This window comes from Cryptomeria japonica, chromosome 5 (assembly GCF_030272615.1).
Source record: "Cryptomeria japonica chromosome 5, Sugi_1.0, whole genome shotgun sequence".
NCBI classification, from domain to species: domain Eukaryota; kingdom Viridiplantae; phylum Streptophyta; class Pinopsida; order Cupressales; family Cupressaceae; genus Cryptomeria; species Cryptomeria japonica.
The window spans coordinates 153121315-153142290 of NC_081409.1; the positions used below are offsets into that span (position 1 = coordinate 153121315).

Genomic DNA, 20976 nt, shown 5'->3' on the forward strand with positions numbered 1-20976 from the left:
TGATCTTGAGAGCTGATAATTGACTGAGGTCTTTGAACAAGTTTCCTCGGCCTATAGGAAAAAGCTACTTAAATAATATTTCAGGATGCTCTTAAACCTTATAGACACTGTGATCGGTGATTCCAGCCTAATTACCTAGTATCATCCAACAAACAGTCTCCATTAGAGAACCTTCAAAATGTTGGTGTTGGAAATAAGCCACACCCGGACCAACGATGGACTGGTCCAAGAGGGGCCAGTAGCTCAGTGGAGCACTCCAGCAGCGTATGGAAGGTCCTAGGTTCGAGTCCTAGCTGGTCCATGTCTCAACATGGTATTAGAGCCAGGTCCAGGCTAGGAGCCCCAAGCACACGAGAGGTGTGGCTTAATGGAGGGTGTTGGTGTTGGAAATAAGCCACACCCGGACCAAAGATGGACTGGTCCAAGAGGGGCCAGTAGCTCAGTGGAGCACTCCAGCAGCGTATAGAAGGTCCTAGGTTCGAGTCCTAGCTGTTCCATGTCTCAACACAAAACTATTCTTTAATCCATATGGATTTAATGTCCCTTAACAACTTCAGGTATTTTTCAATACGTACCTATATACTGAACATTCCACCTAATTTTATAGGTTTCAAAAATCAGTATTCATTTCAGCTGCTATGTTGCTTACACTTTCATTCATGACAATAGAATTGTTTTCTCAGAAACAACCCCGAGTCTAGCTTAACTCAGGTAATCACACTGTTAGAGAAATTTGAATCATTCATGAGGCACAAGTATTATATCACTCTGTAAGTAACTTTTTGGTTTAAGTTTTGGTATTGTTTGTATAAGTTTCATAGGTATTAGGATGTCTATTTCTCTGTGTCATTTCAACTAAGAGACAGAGCACGCTAGATCCTGGATGGCATGAGAGTAGCCCCCATACTGCAATGTGCAGGAGTTAGGAGCTTAATAGATTTTGTGCAGATTGTGTATAAGTTTGCAACAGTTAATTGTCCCTACAATAATTAAATGAAAAAAGAGGAAAAAAGATGAAAGATAACACTTTCTTACAGATTCATCTGGGACAAGTGCATATCTCTCTGATGGTGATATCCAATTTGAGCCTGCCATTAATTTCAGTTTTCCAACCAAACAAGAAAAGGAAAATGTCAATTTACAATTAAAGAAACCAAGACCATTTTTCTATTCATATGTATACATGTTTAGAATATCCAGCCTGCAGTATAAGACAAACCAGATAGAACTGCTTCTTTAGATGTCTGAATTTGTTGACAGGCTGATCCATCTGCACTTAATGCCTCTACAAGTTGAGGAATATTTCTGCATATTACATTTCCATACCCAAAACTAGAATCAGTTAAATTTTGCACAAGAAATGACTAAGATCTTAATCAAACACTAACTTTTCTCATATCAACACATTAATGTAATGTCCTTGAAACTAAGAGGATCCTTACAAGAAAAAACATTCAGTAGAAAATTGAACTATGGAGGATTGCTGTTGGAGATCCAAAAAAACAAGAAACAGCTGCACATTGAGGAACATGATATTTTTTGTTCTTGCCATACGTAGCTTGAGTGTGGTAATTATGATGAGGAAGAATTAAGTCAGTGAACTTTTTTGAACTAATTTATATCTCAAGTGTGGTATGCATGATAAGGAAGTTTTTAGTTGGTAACCATCTTTTAACTTGTATGTGATTGAAGTAATCAGCAACACACAAGAAAGAGTGCATTTGCTTTTATTTCATGCTTAGAACATTATGAAAATCATGGACTCTATGAGTTGTTAAATGTGTTTATGTATGAAGAGGAAATATTTAGTCAATGACTGTTTGAAATCATTTATATCTTAAGTGCGGTATGCATGATAAAGAAGTATTTAGTCAGAAACTATATTTGAGCTGTAGAAGTTGATGATCAACCACAAGGGCCAAGAATCATCTACACACAAAACACCTATTACACAAAAGAGATCAAGCAAAGATTATATGCTCTATAACAACCAAAATATTCTACAATATTGCAAAAACAATGATTGGAGATGCAACAGTGGAGGTACAATTACAATAAATGAATGAATCCTTATAAGGATGAATGAAACCTTAGGTGTAAACCCTAATGCTAAAATTAGGAGAACTAAAGCTATGCAAAGTAGGAGCTAAATTAAGCTCAACTACATCCAGAACTAAAACTAGAAAAGAAAGCTCTAGATAAAGATGATTGTCTTAAAATTACTCCAACAACCCCCTTAAGATTAACTTAGCGAAAGCTAAAGAGTTCATGATGAAAGCAAAATGCATGCATAAATGAGTCACGGCAACAAAGGCCTGATTAGGTACTCATTTACAAACCAATGCAAAGCAATGCAACTCACACCAATGAGGTCTCTCTAAATAGAAAAAAGGAGAAAAACCAAATGGGATAAAATCCCTCTCCAAAAGCGAAAGATGCAATGAAAAAGGTACTATATGTAACTAAGATGAAGGACTCCAAGTGTTCCCCCGAGTTTTGAATCGGTCCAAGAAGTACAATGAATATCCCCCCATACGAGAGAGAAAAAGAGGATAAGAACCCCCCCAAATGAAGAAGTAGCTCTTATGCCGATGACAAATGCCTGAAGACAGATCATAATCCACTCCCATAAACTGTAAGATGTAGGAATCCAAATCAGAATTGCATGTGCCTCTAGAAACTACTCAAATGATAGATGATGCCACAGAACAATCAAGTACATGCCAAATCAATGTAGGAGGTGACAAATCAAGACTTTGCAAAAGATGATGAAGAACAAGATCCATAGGAAATAAAGATAAACTGACAAAACTGATGTGACCATCAATAAAGAGAAGATAAATGTTGTCAAAATAATCCTCCAGATCTACAATATCAAACTCACAAACAAGGATGATATGATTGTAAGATTTGAATCCCAAATAGCTATGTCTAGAAGAACAATGTCCTCTTGCAACGAATCAATAGGGGCTATGCATGAGCCAATACCAACCTGATTAGAAACTCAAGATGAAGATGATTCAAATGGGATCTCAATGTGAGGGGTAGGAACATGAAGATAGGCCTCTGATCCATCAAAACATCCAAGACCTTTGATATACTCAAGCTCCTGAATAGTATAATCATCAGACGGCATGAGAACTACATGTACAAGAGGAAGAAGACAATCTATTGCAGGATTCTCTGAAAATGGAGAGATATGAGGGTCTCCGTGCATCTCCCAAAGGCGAGTCCAAAGTGCGTGCGAACACTCAAGGTTCAATATAGAACACATAGTGTCATACTCAACACTAGAACAAATCACACCTACAATATCGTCTATGAGCTTTTACCCCAGTCCAATTCACCTCCTAAAGTTGTTCGTTCAAGTATCATTACATACAAATAAGGCAACATATCTAGCCACTTGAATTATGTTAGGATGTTGTGTCGCCAAGACTCATAATTGCCCTTAGCTTGGCAGACAACTAAAGGATGAACAAAAAAACCCATAATACCTCTTCAAATGAAATCATCAAACCCCAAGAATCTCAAATCATGTAGAGCACATCAAATAAAGCAACCTCCCATAAAGAGATCCAAGTCAACTACAAAAACATCCAAGTTATTGACTGGAGAGTGAAAACATGAAAATCTGAATAAAATGTACTTGGAGCACAATCCGAAAAAGATACCAGCAGATTTAGATAGAGGACTTTGAGAGCTTTCCAACATGTGCGGAAGTCGAAAAAATGGAGTTCAGATGTGCAAGATATGACCTCAGAAGTGCAAAACTGAAGAATGACTTTAGAGGCTTGAAACAAAAAATTGGTGCAGAATTTAATCAAACCACCTGTAGAATAGCATAGCCCTCTAAACCAGATTTCCAACAATATGTCACTTACCCGATTTTGACTCCTTAAAACGAAGTTACAAGCTAAAAACCAACTGCTGCTTTTTATAATTTGGAAGTCTTGAAGGGTTCCCAAAAATGGAAAATTTCTAAAAACAGCAAATTTCCAAAAATAGCAAATTTTTGAAAATAGAAACTTTCCAAAACTAGAAATCTTACAAAAATAGAAACCTTTTGAAAATAGAAAGTTCCCAAAAAAAGAAACTTTTTGAAAACGGAAACTTCCTGAAAACGAAATTTTTTCGAAGATGGAAACTTTCTGAATATTTTGCAAAGAATTCCCTGATCTCCAATTTCGATAATTTGATAGGCACTCCTAAGGGTTTTGGGCCTTCTAAGCACGATGATGACCTCCATTTCGCTCCAAGTGTCCACATTTTCAGTTACCCCCAGATTTTGCCTCAATTTTCATGCCCTCGACCATTTTGACCCAAAATTTCAGCTACTCCAATTTTGATGAAACAACAATCGACCTTACGTTTTTTCGAGGCTACGAATGCAATGACAACCTCCATTTGAGCCCAATGTGCAAAAAGAGTTCTCCTCGGATTGGATCCCTCAAGCATGGGAACAAGAACATAATAGATTTGAAGCTCTGATACTATGTATAAGTTGATGATCAACCATAGGAGCCAAGTATCGTCTGCAAGCAAAACACCTATCACACAAAAGAGACCAAGCAAAAATTATATACTATAACATCCAGAGAATTTTGTAATATTGCACAAACGATGATTGGAGATACAATATTGGAGGTACACACAATTGGAGGTACAATTACAATGAATGAAGGAATCCTTACAAAGGATGAATGAAACCCTAGATGCAAACCCTAATGCTAAAATTAGGAGAACTAAAGCAATGCAAAGTAGGAGCTAACTTAAACTCAACTACATCTAGAATTAAACCTAGAAAAGCAAGCTCTAGATAATAAAAAACACTAAAGTTTAGCTCAAGTGAAAAAGCAATTAAATGACTTAATTAATAAATAATTAGATAATTGTCCTAAAACTGCTCCAACATGAACACGTACATGATTGAAGTAATCAGTAACACACACGAAAAAGAGTCTTTAGTTTTTTGATGATCGATGCCACATTCTTTCCATTGGATGTATGTGACTAATAGTGAATCATCCATATTGAGCTATGTTGATCTTAATGGATCGTTAATTGCTTTTTCCTTGGCTATCGATCTTCATATGGACTACTGTTGTGACCTTTTCACACATCGCCCCATTGCAAACGGTGACCCCATCTTTTCCTACTTTCCGCGTTGGTTAGTTTAGGGTTATGGCAGCATAGTGGGCAATTTGAGTTTCTCCTGCCCAAGTCTCAGAAATTTAATCATGCCTATTGTCGTTTAAGGTTTTTTGAAGTTATAGGATCAAGCACGTAAAGTTGAGATTTTAAATGATCCTAATTTTGTCTAAGTGTAACGTTTTGAGTGTTAATGTGTTTTTGAACATCCTCGTCGGTGATTTTAAAGTGCCAAGGTGTTTTAGGGCCTTTTGGAGTTGTTTTCTCGCTCCTGGGAAGTTATTCAAGTTGATTTTGCACTTTATCCTGATAGGTTTCCTTTTGCTTCGCTCTAATTTTTGATGAATTTGCCTAAGTCTATATGAGTTTTATTGGGTTTTGAAGTTTCCTAGTGATTTTGAGTGGAAAAATCATCATTTTCCGAATGAAAATCCAATTTTTAAGGGTTAAAAGGTCAACATTCCGCACTAGAGGTGCTTTTCCACTCATATTCCTGACTACCCATGATTTTCCCCCCTTAAAAATCCAGACTGGACATGGATTTCCCCTAGAATCCAGACATGCCTTGTTTTTCCACTGAGAGTATCTTGCGGATGACTTTTGTGATGATTACTGACATGGATCGATTTTCCACCAAAACCTTTTGTGACAAGATTTTGTGGATTTTTATGCAGATATCCATTCCAGACCTTGGGCAATTTTCCACTGAGAGTGATTTTGATGATTTTGTGTCCGAATGAATGTCCAGACAGGGGTCGATTTTCCCCCATGAGGATTTTTGTGCAAAGTGATGAAAAATTAATTGGAATTTTGATTCCATATTCAAATCGATTTTCCACTGGACCCATTTTGTGCAAGTTGGTGAAATTTTGATAGGGATTTTTTTATCCTTACCTGGCTAGATTTTCCCCAAAAGGGATATTTTAATTATTTTTAATGATTTTTGTTGGGATTTTTATATCAAGTTAAATCGATTTTCCCCATTCGTCATTTTTTATTGAAATTTAAAATCTTTTTAATGAAAAAACAATTAATAAATGATTTGCAAATAACTTTAAATGAATTTTACCTTCTAGAAGCAAATCGATTTTTTGCCAGGCAAGTATATAAGAACAAGTTTTTTATCTCACATTGGTTGTGTGGTGAAAGTTGATGGTGAAAGCAAGTTTAAAAGGAGAGATCCCATCATTATTATATTATTATATTTGCCAAGTGTGTGATTGCAAAGGGTGATTTTTCCTCCAGCTGGCGATTTTTGATGAAGTGTCAAGTTGACACCTTGGGTTGAAGTTTGTTTTGTTGCTCATTTTTCCTCATTTCCAGCCCAAGGCGATTTTTATTTGCTGCCATTGGAGTGTGTTTGTCACAGATTTTTCAGACTTGGGCCACTTTTTTTGTCAAGGTGACGATTTTCTTGAGGAAGGCAATTTTGTATTTGGGAGGTTATACCTCATTTTGGGTGATATTCATCCTTGGTCTGTGCCGCCATTGTTGCAAGCTTGCTGATAATTGTTCTCAGGCCTGATATATCCACCATTGCTGAAGATTTTTACCCCCATTGCTGGTTGGAAGTTCGATTTTCAGAAATATACTTTGTTCCCAGCCTATTTGTGCCTAAGGCAATTTTATCTAAAAGCTAATTGCAGGCATTTTCAGTCAATATTCAGAGCTCTTTTCAGTTGTTACAGGTCTAAAGCTTCATTGGTAGGCGGCTGTCCTCAAAAACTCTTCATTTCCAGCCACCTACCCACTTTGGTGATTTTGCTTGGAGCTCATTCCTTCGTCATTTTTTGTTCATTTTTAGGGATTTTTACTACATTGCAAAGTGGTGGTAAGTCTAAAACAATCCATTTTCAGACTTGTCCTCAAAAAACTTTATTTTTACCAGCCATACTTATATTCCCGGATATGATTGTTTTTATCATTGAGGTTGATTTTCATCAAGTTTGTGCATGTTTGGGTGATGGCAACATGTTTTTAGAGATTAATTTGTGAAGTTGCAAGTTGTCTTCAGATTTGCTGGCAGCCATTGTGGACTTCGGAAGGTGTCTTCAGACATAGTTTTGTGTGAAAACACAACCTTTCACACCTTTCCTTAGTCATTGTTTGATCCGGTATACTCCTTTGCACTCTAATTTGAATAAGTTTCCTAAGTATAGGGAGGTGTTTTCAGACTTTGGTCTGAAAATTGTTAATTTCAATGAACTTAATGAGGGTTTTATACCCTAACCTTGTCACCATTTTGCATTTAGTTTATGAAAATTATTGAGAATGTGGATTATTTTCCTGATTTCCGTAGCCCAAATTAGTCTAAATCATTAGGAAATCAGAAATTTTGTCAAGAATATTTTCCTAAGTTCTAACTTCTAGCTTCATACAGGTACGATGTCGAAGTCCCAACTCAAGGAAAGGAGAGAGCAACAGAAGATAGTTGAGACTGGATTCTATCCAAAATCCAAGATGTCATCCAGATGGAAAGAGGTTACAGACACGAACATGCATTTCCTGAACATGAGCCAAATGCGACAGCGTATGTTCGGAATTGGGAGCCAGATTCCTTCCCCAGCATATGTGAACATTATGAAGAAGCATTTATCAGGCCGTTGGATTTCCGCAATCCATACAGTGCAGTGAGCTTATCCTCGAGTGTGCAAGATGTTATGATCCTCGCTCGCGAATGATCAAAACTCCAAAGGGTGCCATCATTGCCTACCTTGCTAAGGATGCAATTGCTGAGGTGTTTGGAATACCACAAGGGGCAGACATCTGAGTTCTTCTATTTACTTGCATTGTTGTATACTGTCATATTTCCTACATTTCTGTATTGTTATGCACTGTTGAAACACACACCCCTCGCGGGTAAACATCTGACGTCCTTGCCAAATTGAACATGGAATGATGGGAACATACTACATGGCACGACGATAATGGGGCAACCAGTGAGGGAGGAGACCTGCAGCAATCCTGAGCAAGAGATGACGGAGTCATTCAAAGGAGAGGGAGCACTAACAAGGGATTTCATCTGCATTCTCCAGGCATCCATCGAAACTTACGTACGGAGGGAGGCCACGACCGAGAACGTCTCTGAGAGCGCAATGTGGAGTGCCCTTGGCATAAGTCCGGTCGTAAATCAGTTGATAACAAACTTGCCTAGCTTGTTGGCACAAGCTTTCCTCGCTCTCCAAACTCGTCGGGAAGAAACCTACCGCAGGACCCTTTGACAACAAATTTGTCAACAATTTGAAGAAAGGAATTCACTAGAGGAGGAGGAACGTGATGAAAGTCGTCGATGAAACTTCAACCCCACGGAAAGAAGGAATTAATGCCCGTGACGCTAAATAAGGATAGAAATCGTGTGCCGAGGTAGAAAGAAGACGCACACGAGGCAACAGCAAGGATGCTAAGGTTAGAACAAGCAGCAAAACGTCGGCGACGACTCAAGAAACTTGCAGAAGAAAGCACAACTGGCAATGATGGCTCAGGTGTTGAAGGCCAAGTTTCCATACTAATAGAAACCACAAGGAAGTGATTGGGGGACCTTTCCCTGATATTGGAAGAGATTGGTAACGGGAGTACGGTAGAGTCGTACACGCCATACAGAGGTGCCGAGTCCAGGAGGGAGGAGGAGACAGACCCTGAGAACAAAGAGGCGGAGGATGCAGGTGTGATCGAACGTGTCGAGAGGACACAAGGTCATGGTAGTAGAAGCAATTTGTTCAATGCAGACTCATCACACCTTGATAGTCAGAGCAACTTGGTGGGAACCAACAAACCAAATCTCGGCAGAGTATCTTTGGGAGGGGCAGTGTCTAGAGGAGGAGTTCCTGGACGGTCATGTTCGAGTTCCGAAAGGCAGACTAGGCCACCGCCAAGGAACGTGATGGCGAATCGATAAAAATTGCCTAAGTTCAATGGAGACGGTAAAGAAGATTCGGTACGGTATTCCCGCACATGTGAAACAATCTAGTCGGCAATGGTGTGGCCGACAAGGCGAAATGGGTGGTGCAATTCCACACCACCCTACGAGGAGTAGCCATCGATTGGCACTCGAATGCTGATAAAACCAAGCTGACAACTTGGGATGAATTACACAAGGCCTTCGAAACAGAGTTTCGCCTTCTCAGAGACAATAATGAAATCGTGGCAGAAATCCTGAGTACCAACAAGGGAAAAGTGAGACCATCCGAGCATATAGCTGACACCTGAACGAATTGCTGGGAAAAATGGACAACCAGCCCGGTGATGGATTGAAGAAAAGGTGGTTTGTGGAGGGTTTAAAGTCGTCACCCAGAAGGAAAATGAAAATTGTACCCCCCACATCCTAGGAAGATGCCTATAACCAAGCAATAGCCTTGGAAAGTGAAAGGAAGACATCCAAGAAGAAGGACAGATCCTCTGGAGAGGACTCCTCCAACGAAAGTAGCAGTGACGAGGGGGCGAGTAAAAAGGTACAAGCCCTTCAGAAGGATATGCATCACATGATGAAGGAATTCAAAAGGATGAAGGGAAGCACCAGCAAAAATGAGGAAGTGTGTTGCACGGAATGCAAGGAGGAAGGTCACCCAAAAGGCTCCTATCCCAAAAAAGGCCTTCTACGACATTTGCCAAGTGTTGGGACACTTCACCAAACAATGTCCCTACAACATGAAGACGCAGGGAAATCAGGTGCTCTTCACCCAGGAGCAGCCGTCACCCTCCGCAACAGCAGGCACATCGCAACCTCAAGCCAACACCACGACATCATCTGGCGGTTACAGAGGTAACCGAAGGGGAGGAAGAGGTAACAATAATAATAGCAATAACCGGAGTCGAATGCAGTATGATGCCAAAGAACAACCGATGATTCAGTGTCGGGCATGCAACTAGTGGGGACACTTTGCACGGGATTGCTAGAAAGAGGAGACACCGCAGAACTTGTGCAGATGGTGTGGTCCTGGAGACCACGATGAGACAAATTGCCCCAAGCCAAGGGGTTAATCTTCTCAATATTGAGAAGACTGGTGATAAAGAAGTACTGGCAATCACCTTTGCTCAGACCAAAATGGCCACTTATCCCGACCCCCGTACAAAAGAGAGATTATGGGAGGCAAAGGCCAACATTGAGCAGGAGATGACGGCAAAACAACGGAACAATGCAAAGGTGGTGAGTACATCATCCCATACTGAAGCCGAAAAGAACATAATTGGGCAAGTCTTGCAGATGGAGGTGTCGATAAGGGTGAAGGACCTTCTAGACACAATGACACAACTGAGAACCGCCATTTTCAGTTCCGTACAAAGCATCACACACGCACCTTGGGGTGCGACCCAGACGGAAGTTTCGATCAGCCCCTCGGTTGATCCAATGTTGTTGGCCCTAAAAAGTGGTCGGCATCCTGCAGTAGTGGAAATGGGAATGTATTGATGAGAGAGATCTTGAGTTTCTCCCGAGCATGGGCGGATATTCAGATGAACAAGTTAGTTGATATGGGTGTAACCTTCACTTATGAAAAGATGAAACCGAAGGAATCCTCTTTAAAAGATGATCAGAGGACTACCAATGATATCAAGATTCATGCAGATGAGGAGAGTCAAGCTCCCAAGAGAAGGAAGAACACACCTTGAGAAGTCAAGGCTAGAGGGAAGAAGATTGAGGAGATCAAGAAGAAGAAGCAAAAGACTATCATTCCTTCACCTATCATTCCTTCACAACCCCTCAATGTCTCATCAATCAAGGAAGTTGAAATGCCAAAACAAAACAGGGGGACTGAGCAATGTTCCAACACAATGATACTACCAGAGAATTTTTAGGATTTACATGCCACGGCGACATTTTCTCCACCTAATGAGGATGATGATCAACCGGGATCCCCTACTGTCCTTTTGGAGGTTAGTTTGGGAAAGAATGTATGTGATTTGACCAGGGATAATCCTGATGATGGTGATGATGTTATCTCGGCATTGAGAGAGCTTGATCGAGAGATGTGTCTCGATGATGGTATGGAGATGGCCGCTATTCCTAATTGGCTTATGAAGAGTATGGAGAAAAGTAAGAAAATGATAGAGGCACAGCCCATTGATGACATTGTTGACTACTTAGCTAAGAGCAATAACGAGAAAGAGCCTAAGAGAGCTGAGATTTTGTCACACATAGCTAGAGATGAGATAGGAATGCAGATTGTGCTGGTGGTTGTTCCTATTGCAGATGTGACGGCAGCCATTGCTCCTCCCATAGATTTCCAGATTACTTCAGTTGCCCTTGGCCATACTACAAGAGAGCAAGAATTTCAGGAGGTTGGTGATAACCTTAGGGCAATTAGTGCGAGATTGGATAGAGAAATAAGAGAAAAGGAGAAGTACAAAGAAGAGAATATCAGACTTAGAGAGTACATTGAAGGGATAAGGTGTGAGAATCCCACCCTTATTTCCCCTATTGCAATTGATTGTGGACTACATTCACATTATGAGGCAGCCAAAGATACACTCTCGAAGGTGGAGAAATGGATTGAAAATACAAAGAAATAGGCGGATGATTTCCTTACTCAATTTGTCCAGCCATTTGACAAGACAACAGGGCTCATATTCTGAATACAGTATTTGGAGGGAGTTTGGGAAGAATTCAGACCTATTCAAGAGAAGACTATTCCATGCCTCAGAGCTTTGAAGAAGATTCCTAAGTCCACACTGGTTAGGGAGAATGTTGTGCACAATGGAGATAGATACGATTTCTATGGCTGGTATTGTTCATTAGCCATGAAGAAATCAACTTATGAGAGCGCACAACTGAGTTGTGCAAAGATGGAAGGATCAATTCATGATATTCAGTTGAAGATCCTGGCTTCAATTGAGGAGTTATTGGAGGTTGATGTCAGTGAGGAAAGTGGTTTACACTTAGCAGAATTAAAAAACAAAATGAAATTCATGTAATTCATATCAGTTGGACTCTTTGAAGAAGAGTCAGATAGATGATTTAGTCTCTTTGCTGATTCATGTCCATAATTCGCAGAAGCTTATGCCAAATTGGGAGAACACTTTGGATGCTTGCTCGGAGGCATTGGATGTAATTGATTTACAGCAAGATTCCTTACCCAGCATTTCCATGGAGGAGTTAGATTTTGTATTCCCTATTTGATGACTAGGTATCTTTCTATTGGGCCATATGTTGGTGGCTCTATTTTTTATGTAAACCCTAATTAAAGCAACTCTAGGCTTTTGTTGGCATGATCTTGGCCCTTGATTTAGTTTTAATCTTGGCCATCCATTTTGTATGAGACTCTATATATACCTCATTGCCTCTCATTTGTAAGTGAGAATTTTTGTAGAGTTGTTGGTATATGTTGCAGCTTTTTGAATTTTTGTAGAGTATGTTGGTATATGTCTTTTAAGTGTTGTTTTGCATTCAAGGTTCTCAATTCCTCCAAGTTACATGAATTTTAGATTTGGAATTTGCTTGCAATGTTTGTTGGATTGAATGAAAGAATTGTTGAGTATATTTGTGTGGAATCTATGAATCCATACCACTAGCCTCTTGCTGATTATAAGTGCGCCTTGCGTGGTCAACTAGAAAATTATGCAAACTTAACTTCGATTATTACATATCCATTGTTATCCATCAACTTGGATGGTCTCAATGTTTGATGGTAATAGTTTGAAAATCTATAAAATATACCCTAGATGATTGCACTAAGCTCGTGTCAAGATCTGTTCAATTTGATGTTGAGACCTTGCCTAATTTGATTCCACTAAATTTGTTCATCATTTCCTACATTCCTAGGCTTAGAATAGATTTCTTGAACCTTATTGTCTTTTGCCATTTTTTTAGTAAGAATTGAATCCAGAACTACATTGCCATATCCTAAGTTATCAGCACACCCATTCCACACATATATTATGATAAGAGAAATTGATCTGAACAATTGTGTAAGTCCTCAAGTGAAAACAGCAATTCACATCAACCATTGAGTTACCCAGTTGTCAAGACCTGACTGTAGAAACCTTAGAATCAATTTAGTTAATCTTACCCATAGCATCAGAGGTGATTTTGTTCAAGAGAGGGTAAATTACATTGGTATTTTATTCTGAACGTTATGTGCATAAAACACACATCAACAACTACCATGGCTATAATCAATATCCCTTACTGATTCCTCATTCATAAATTGCTTCTCTATATCGATCCATAACCATCGATCTTGTCTCCACGGTTCAGTGACATCTAACGATAATCTTCTTCATTTATTTTAATAGAGTTACTTGTCATTGAGGGCATACTTGATGGCTCTTTACAACGATATTCTTCTCATAATATTATTGGTGTGCATGTCTAGCAGCATATCTTTGCTTGCTAGATCGTTATTCATTAGAGACTGTAAAAATAGCGTCTGAAAGAAAGCTATTTCTAGGAATCTCTTTAGTGTGCCCGATATGTCATTTCTCTTCAATGTGAACAGCAAATGATTAATACTCATTTTGGTCTTCCTTGTTTGATCAAGATATTCATCACTACTTGGATGGTTGCCAATAGGATAATGATCTTATCATTTTCAATCATATATAAATGGCTGGTTACTTTACATATTATTATGAGCCATTTGCCGTTATATGAGTGTTCTATTCTTGAATCATACTCTTCACATTCCCTAATCCATTATTCAATTAATAATCTTGGTCATTCTAATCCAATGTCTTCATGTACAGTCACCAAGGCATTCATTTATCATTGGTGAAGTACTTTGATATAGTCTTTTTCCACGAAAAAGTTTAAATCTTTAATTAAAATTTATCTAATTGTTTGTAATATCCCCACTCTAGTCAGTATCAGTTGCTAATGGGTTAACCTATTATTTGGACTCTCATAGGCTATGTTTGAATAGAGAGTCTCAATGGCAGTTCCACTTCTTCAGTTCAGTCCTAGGTTCAATTCTAGGGCCTTTTGTAATGTCCCCTTCCTTGTGATGTTGCATTCAGTGGTCCATTGGCCTATTCCGGAGACCCGTAGGCTATATGGAAAGATGAATTAAGGGTTCCCATGTTCCTTGGAGTTCCAACCAGACTTGTTAGGGGTGGAATGTGAACTTACTATTTTTAGTAAGTTAGGGTTTGGCCGTCGGGATGGTACAAAGTTGCTAAGCTCGCCAAGCTCTTTCTCTGGTTGCGAAGATAACGATTTTCAGAGCATTGTTTCATGACTTACTATTTTTAGTAAGTGGCAATTTGGGGCATTCTATTTTTGGCAGTTCTCGATTTGGTCATGTTCCAGCACAATTCAGTGATCCTCCTTGCTCAGCCTCATCCGAATCCTGTTGATAATCAGTACTGGAGTTATAAGCGATTTAATTAAATATTATTCCTTATCCTAAGATTATTATTTAATTATTTTATTACTGATTGATGTTATGGGGAATTGTGCAAAAATTGATAATTTTCCTAAGTCTTGCCTACGTGAATTATTTAACGGATATAAGAAGACTTTATTTTCGAAATACTCCAAAGTTATCATGCCAAAATCGTGGTCTTCTTCCAAGGCGCGATTTTTGGACTTGGGAAGTGGGGCACCACTTTGGGTCCACTACATGAAATGAAACGTAGTTGGAATGAGGTGAATTTGGAGGCAGTTTCATTTGAATTTCAGAGTTGAAAAGCTATATAAACAGGTGTTTGGCTCCTCATTTGATCATCCAGAGAAAATATATCATTATACTGTCAGAATGACTCCAGACTTCTTCGAGGGTGAATACCTCCTAGATCTTTCCTTCCGGTTTCGAGTGTGAGATATCACTCCTAGCTGTGGTTGGTAGCTTGTGAGCTATTTGGTGACTTTTGGGTGTGTTGGTGAAGAGTTGTGTGCTGCTGATTTTTTTGGTGTTGCTGGTGTGTGCCGGCTGGAAGTGTATTTTGCTCGTAGCTACCTGTGTTGAGTGCATCATTTTGGGTGAGGGCTTGTTGGAAGCGTATCGGAGAGACAATAATTCTCCTACATTGGTGTCGCGTTTCGAGAACTCTCCAATTTACAGTTGCCGATCGAACTATTCAGCCAAAACACCATTTCCAGAATTGCCTTGGGTTGCGTGCATTGATGTTGTTGCTCTCTACTTGTTTCAAGGTATTGATTTGTTTGCTTATGTCATACACTTCATTTGCCTTTGGTTTGGCATGATTCTATCCGGTTTTGAGAGAGATACAAGCATTTTAGTGGGTTTCGGGATGGCTGGTTTTGCGTTTTCCTTGTATCTGATTTCAGAACAGCAAGTAGTGTTTATGGTGAGGGTGTGTTAGTGAATTATTGAGATATGTACTTCATTCTATCTTCTTTCACATCTCTATCTTTGTAAGAATTACTTCAGTAGTACCGACCAATTCATTCTATGTTGCATTTCCCGCTGAACAAGTGGAAGAGGATGGCTTAGCCGCCTGTATGTTTTGTAATTCAGTTTTGTCCTCCCATTGAGCAAGTGGTTGAGTGATATTGTCCTCCCGCTAAGATATGCAGTTGAGTGATAGTTTTATGTAAAATTCCTCTCACTGCATAAGCGGTAGAGTGATTTGGTCCTGTTATGCTCTTGTTGCCTTGGTTGGTTTACTGCCAAGTTCTTGTTCTTCATCCCGCTCAAAAGTGGAAGGGGTTGGCTTGCCGCTCGGTATTGTATTTGCATTGTAATTTCCAGTGGATTAGTGAGCTAACGAACCCCTTATCACCGTATGCTCTCACCTTCCCACATTGGGCACTTGATGATCAAAAAGTGGAAGGGTTACTTTTCAATAGCATTGGGCCTATCTTTCCTAACTTTAACAGGTACATTGTACCATTTGTTGTGCTTGAAAACCGAAAAAATAAGTGGGAATTTTACACCTTTGCAGTCAGTGTGTGGACTTAGTTGAGGGACTTATTTTTTATGGTAAGTCAATCTGGCAGTACTGCTATCTTTAGTCAGGGCACTATTGTGACGTATTCACACATCGCCCAATTGCAAATGGGGACCCCTACTTTTTGCTTTCTAGGGTTAGTCTTCGTGGCGTAGTCGTTTGGGTCTTGGCTATAAATCTTTGCATTGAAGGGTTGCCAGAGGGTTCATTTCAATAGGATGCTCTCATTAGATTTAGATGAACCAATGGGTGGCCCAGGTTAGGATGTCTTTGAAAGCCCTCTTTAGGTCTGGCCTTGGCCTAATTTTCGGGTTAAGTCTTGATTAAGATGATGAAGTAAAGATCAAGTGCAATCATGAAGGAGAGAATGGAGGGAGTTAAAGATTTCTTCACTTTGTTTGATGAAGTCCTTTTACTTCTAGGCTTTGATTGGCATGGAACTGACCTATTTGCCCTTAGAAAATGCCTAATGATCAAGTCTAGATTTGAAAGTTTGACAAGATGAAGAGGAATTTGTGCTAAAAGGCCAAATTCGCTCCTGACCCTTCCAAAGGTACAGGAGTGAATTCCTCCTAAACTCCCTTTGCCCTCCTAATTTGGATGAAATCCCACTCTAGAATGATTAATTGAGAGAGATTGGCATGAATTCACACTTGGGGATGCCTTTGGACAAAATTTGACTTGGTAATTTGGAGAGAAAGTCAAGAATTTGAGCATTATTGCAAAATTCACTCCTGACCCTTCCAAAGGGACAGGAGCGAATTTCCTTAAGACTCTTCTCTTGCCCCCGGTTTGGATCATGAACCTTCTTCCCATGGTTTGAGTGAGAGAGAAAATGACCTATCCATCCCATTGAAGGTGAGTTGACAAGAAGTTGAGCTAGGAAATGTGAAGAATTTGAGCTCTAAAGCCAAATTCGCTCAAGACCCTTCCAAAGGGTCAAGAGCAAATTTTCTTAAAACACCTATTTGCTCCTTGTTTGGGTCAAAATCTTCGTTACTATGGAGTGATCGAGGGAGGATTGATGTGTACATGCCTTGAGAATGAATTGGAAACAAGATTGAATGATAAAGCTTAAGAATTTGAGCTAAAATGCTAAATTCGCTCCTGACCCTTCCAAAGGTACAGGAGCGAATTTCCTTAGATCTCCTCTCTTGGACCTAACTTAGATCAAAAATCTTGCTCCTATGCCTTGATTGAATGAAGATTGACCTATCTATGCCTTGTGAGCGAATTCAAACAAGATTGGATAATGAAAATTGAGCAAAATGCCAAATTCGCTCCTGACCCTTCCAAAAGGTCCAGAGCGAATTTTCATTATAGGACCTGTCCTTCCGAAGGGTCCAGAGCGAATTTTCATTATAGGACCTGTCTTCCAAAGGGTCCAGAGCAAAAATTTCATTATACGTCTTGTCCTTCCAAAGGGTCCAGAGTGAATTTTCATTATAGGTCTTGTCCTTCCAAGGGTACAGGAGCGAAATTCCTTGGGAGAGAGGGTTTAGCTAAAGAAATTGTGTTGTTGGTCTTCTTAAAGGTGATTCTAGTGTTCAAGCAATCCTAAGAACTATGAATTTGAGAGTGCTTTTATTTGAAAAGTGAGAAAACTTGAGACAACTCCTAATTTGCTCATGTACCTTCCAAAGGGTCCCCAGCGAAATTGATCCTAGTGCCTTCTTGTTGATGATTTGAAGTGAGAAATACCATGTTAGGATGAATATACCATATGTGCTTGACACCATCTTTTGTTTGTTTTGCAGATCTACAAGACCAAGTTGGAAGGAGATTGGGCAAGGGCAAGGACGGCCTCTTTAAACCTCATCATCATTAAGATGCATGGAAAGAGACCCAAGGTGCTGCCAGGGTAAAAGGACTTCGAATGATCAATAGTTACAAGCAATAGAGCAAGATATTCTCAAGGACCTCATTCTATCACATGGAGAGATCACAAGATGTCAGAGGAAGAGTGACTTGACCATGACTTCCTATCACCACTACGAGAAATCAAGAGGCCTCATCAAACACAAGAGACTCAAGGAAAGCTACGTCATTCATCAAGTACATCAAAGACAAAGGAGGATCAACCAAGGTCAGTGCAACGGTACATTGAAAAAGCAGATAGTTCCAGAAGAGTTAATGAAAGTTAGCTTCTCATCATCATCACATTGAGTATCAAGAAATATTGTTCAACGTTCCTTGACCAAGCACAAACGCAAGACAAGGTGGCATCCTAGTCACTATTCCTCCAATCAAAAGGCTCCACATCAGAGTGTCCAGATTCGATGTATCACGATTATGCACGAAGGCACAAACTCCGATGCACTTACCCCTATTTCCTATTGGTTCTCATGCATTGAATGTAATTTTCTCATTGGCTTAAGGAGTTTGTTGTAACAAACAACAAACCCTAATTAGGGTTTTCATCCTGAAATCCTAGCCATTGATTGTAAATTAATCAGAGCCATTGAAATGTAAAGAGCTCTCTATATAAGGCTCTGGCTCTTCATTTGTAAAGGTTAATAGTTGGTTAATAGTGAATAGTTTGTGAATAGGATAGAAGAATAGAAGCTTAGATAGCAATTAGAGTAAAGTAGGAAGAGAAGCCAAGAGATTGTTGCCCAAAATTGTAAATAAACCTCATTTTTCATTGAAGTTAAGGTGAAACGTGTTGTTTCTTGCAATATGCATGATTTCTTGTTGAATCTTCAAATTTGATGGTAGATAATTAGATTGAATGGAGAAAACTGTTGAATGCACTCGTGTGGAATCCGCCTAGTCCATACCACTAGCCTCTTACTGATTGTAAGTGTGCCATGTGTGGTTAACTAGCATTGAATGAGCATAATCTTGAATAGTTATGCGTCTACTGTTCATGCATTAAATTGAATGGTGATCCGTGTCTGATGGTTCAACCTGATGGTGTGACCCAACCAAGTAGGACTCCACCTAGCCGTTCATCTACCTTCTTACATTCTAGGTCTTAGATTAGATTCTCTAAACCCTACACCTTTTGTTATTTTTTTATTCTCCTTGGTAAGTAGATAAGACTTGAGTTCCAGCAAATCAAGCATTCAGGCATACAAACGTAAGTCCCCTTGTGAATCCAACATAATCACATCACACCAATAGAGCTTATCCACACGTAGAGACCCTACATACCAAAACCTTGGAGTTATTTCAATTGATCCTTAAGCAAATCTTCAGCATTCGAATAACTTTGTTCAAGAGAGGATAAGATACCTTGGTATTTTATTGTGTTCGCATGTGCATAAAAAACACATCAACAGGCACATGGACACATGGGGGTTATTCAGTGTTGACTCCAGCTTCAGACGACATGTCAAAAGACTAAATATTGAGAGAGATATTAATATTTTAGTGGTTACATTATTAAAGTAACTTATATGGATATTATAAAGTCATAAAGTGACTTAATAAAAATTAAAAGCCACTTAAATATGATAACGTGATTTTTATTAAATCACTTAAGTGAATTTGGACGCCCAGAAAGCAAATTACACTATGGAGAGTAAATTAAATACATTTAAATGTATTTACCTGAGTTATTATTAATTTATATTATTAACTTTATTAAAAAGTGGACCACTTAAATAATATTAAGTGAATATCAAAAGGGTACGCCCAAGTGGGGAATTAATTCAAATGTTGCATAAAGTATATTAAATACATTTTAAATGTTTTTAACTCCCTTCAACAGGAAATCACACTTTTTGGAGAATTACGCCTTTTTGGGTTTATAAAGGCAAACCAAGCAATTCATCCTTGATTATTGTTTATTTGGCATTGCTTGTTATTTTGCTCTGTTGAATTCTTTGACAAGGGTTTCAAAGGTTTGGCCATTGGAGAACAAAAATTCTTCATGGATCTATGATTGTGAGGTTGTGGAAAATCAGCTGAATTATTGCAATTGTGAAGGCTTCATTCAGGAGTCTTATTGTGCTTCAAAAAAGATTCTTTTATCCAAATATTGCATATTTTTCAATAAGGAAAGGGCAAATCAGGTTGGATGCCCCTTTTAACGGCATACATCATTTCAACAAGCAGTTGTACAATTTCCAATTGCTGGCCATACAATTCAGGCTTGGCACGTGGGGTCCAAAAAGTTTTGTCCTGGAGGGCTGAAACTCCTTTCTTGCATTTTGGTTACACAATTTCCAATGCCTAGCAGATACAGGGTATTCCATCACTTTTTTGCCTTGAAGAAATAATTTCTTGGACTTGTACAACTATTTTGGTCAGTTTCCCAATTCTGCCTAGGAAACTCCAGAACTCTTTATTTAAAATAAGCTGAGGACCTACGGGTATGTTTTATGTATTAATTTCATTTGCAGCTGTTATCTAATTCATAATATAGATTCAATTGCCCTATATTTGGTTTCTATTCAGTTTTATGAGCAATTCTTGCCTAGTGCAGTTGTTATTTTCAAAATTGTTCAAAACCCTTGAAAAATCCAAAAACAAATCAGCAATAGTATTTCAAGAGAGTTAGAACCAGCAACGTTCTTACATCGTTTATAGAATCTAGTTGTCTTCAAGTCTGGAATGGGCACATTACACATCACAACATTAAATCCCTCAAAGTCTTCTATTTGTATAAGCTTCTAAGTTACTAGTATTGAGTCTATTAAGCAATAGGTTACCCCACTAACCAATAAAACTATCACGCATTGCCCCTGCAAGATCCAGTGCACTCTAAGGAAATTAAATCTAGGTGTGCCAAATAGAGTAGCGATACTTCCACCTTTTACCTCCATAGGTGACCTCTCATCATCTCTCATCTACCCATCATCTATATCGCATTGCTCACTGCCCTGTATTTCTTCTGCATTCTCTTCCTCCTCACCATCAAAGACCACCTCAATGTAGTGCACTTTCTCTTTTCCCAAACACCTATATCCTAAGTCTCAAGGCTCTTTGCAACTAAAACATAGCTTTTTCTAATCGAACTCATTTTTACCTTGACCA

At 39.0% G+C, this 20976-nt stretch overlaps 1 protein-coding gene across 2 annotated transcripts in view; it reads right to left on the reverse strand.

Annotated features, from left to right (window-relative positions):
- The window catches only part of LOC131067629 (ultraviolet-B receptor UVR8), a 195006-nt gene that overhangs the window by 10848 nt on the left and 163182 nt on the right, over positions 1-20976 (reverse strand). For both annotated transcript variants that reach the window (XM_058002716.2, XM_058002717.2), the window contains exons 10-11: positions 1220-1305; positions 1036-1088 (exon numbers count right to left, since the gene is read on the reverse strand). In XM_058002716.2, coding sequence (XP_057858699.2) covers positions 1036-1088; positions 1220-1305 — 139 coding nt within the window. The remainder of the gene's footprint in view (positions 1-1035; positions 1089-1219; positions 1306-20976) is intronic.